Source organism: Aureococcus anophagefferens, assembly GCF_000186865.1.
Source record: "Aureococcus anophagefferens unplaced genomic scaffold AURANscaffold_63, whole genome shotgun sequence".
Lineage (NCBI taxonomy): Eukaryota > Pelagophyceae > Pelagomonadales > Pelagomonadaceae > Aureococcus > Aureococcus anophagefferens.
In genome coordinates, this window is record NW_008705616.1 from 1 (window position 1) to 882 (window position 882).

At 85.8% G+C, this 882-nt stretch overlaps 1 protein-coding gene across 1 annotated transcript in view; it reads left to right on the forward strand.

Annotated features, from left to right (window-relative positions):
• The window catches only part of AURANDRAFT_68085 (hypothetical protein), a gene marked incomplete at both ends in the record, with an annotated part of 11,838 nt that continues 10,956 nt past the window's right edge, over nucleotides 1–882 (forward strand). The window contains one exon of the mRNA XM_009043700.1: nucleotides 1–880. Coding sequence (XP_009041948.1) covers nucleotides 1–880 — 880 coding nt within the window. The remainder of the gene's footprint in view (nucleotides 881–882) is intronic.

Consider the following 882-nt stretch of genomic DNA (forward strand, 5'->3'; position numbering starts at 1 on the left):
CCGGCGCGGCCGCGCGGGGCTCGCGGCGGCGCCCCGGGGCCTCGAGGACCCGGCCGACGGCGGCGACGCCGCGCGCGACCAGCGCGGCGCGGCGCTCGCGGGCCTCCGCGACGCGCTCGCGGGCCGCGCCGCGCCCGCGCTCCGGCGCTGGCTCCCGGGCCTCCTCGCCGCGGGCGACCGCCTCGGCCTCCGGCGGGCCTGCGCGGTCCACGCGCACGCGCTCCTCGTCGCCGCGGCCGTCGCGGACGCGGGCGGCGGCGACGCGCGCGGCGACGTCGTCGCGCTCCTCGGCGCGCAGTGCTTCCTCGGCGCCTACGACGACCGCGCCGACCGCGACGACGTCGCGGACGACGGCGACCCCGCGGCCGCCGCGCGGCGGGGCGAGGGCCCGCTCGGCGTCGACGACGGCGAGCTCGCCGGCGTCTGGCAGCGCCAGCGGCTCCGGGTCCTCGGCTGGCTCCGCGCGGGCCTCGGCGCCGGCGGCCCGGCGCACGGCGCGCTCGAGGCCGTCGTCGACGTCGTCGCCGCGGCCGCGCGCGGCCGCGGCGCCGCGGCGCCGGGCCGCGCGGCGCGCGCGTGGGCCGAGCTCGACGGGTTCCCGGGCCGCTTCTCCCCCGCGGAGGAGGCCGGCGACGACCGCGGCGACGGCGACGGCGACGCCGCCGCCGCCGCCGCCGCCGCCGCGCCGCCGCCGGGCGGCGGCGACGGCGACGACTACGGGGCCCACCTCCGCGCGGCGCTCGACCGGCGCGGCCGCCGCGCCGAGGTCGTCGACGTGCAGCTCGGCGAGTTCTCGCTGCGCCAGCGGCGCCTCGAGGCGCTGCCGCGCGACGTCCGCGACGACGCCGACGCCGCCGCGGCGCTCGGCGGCGGCGTCGGCGT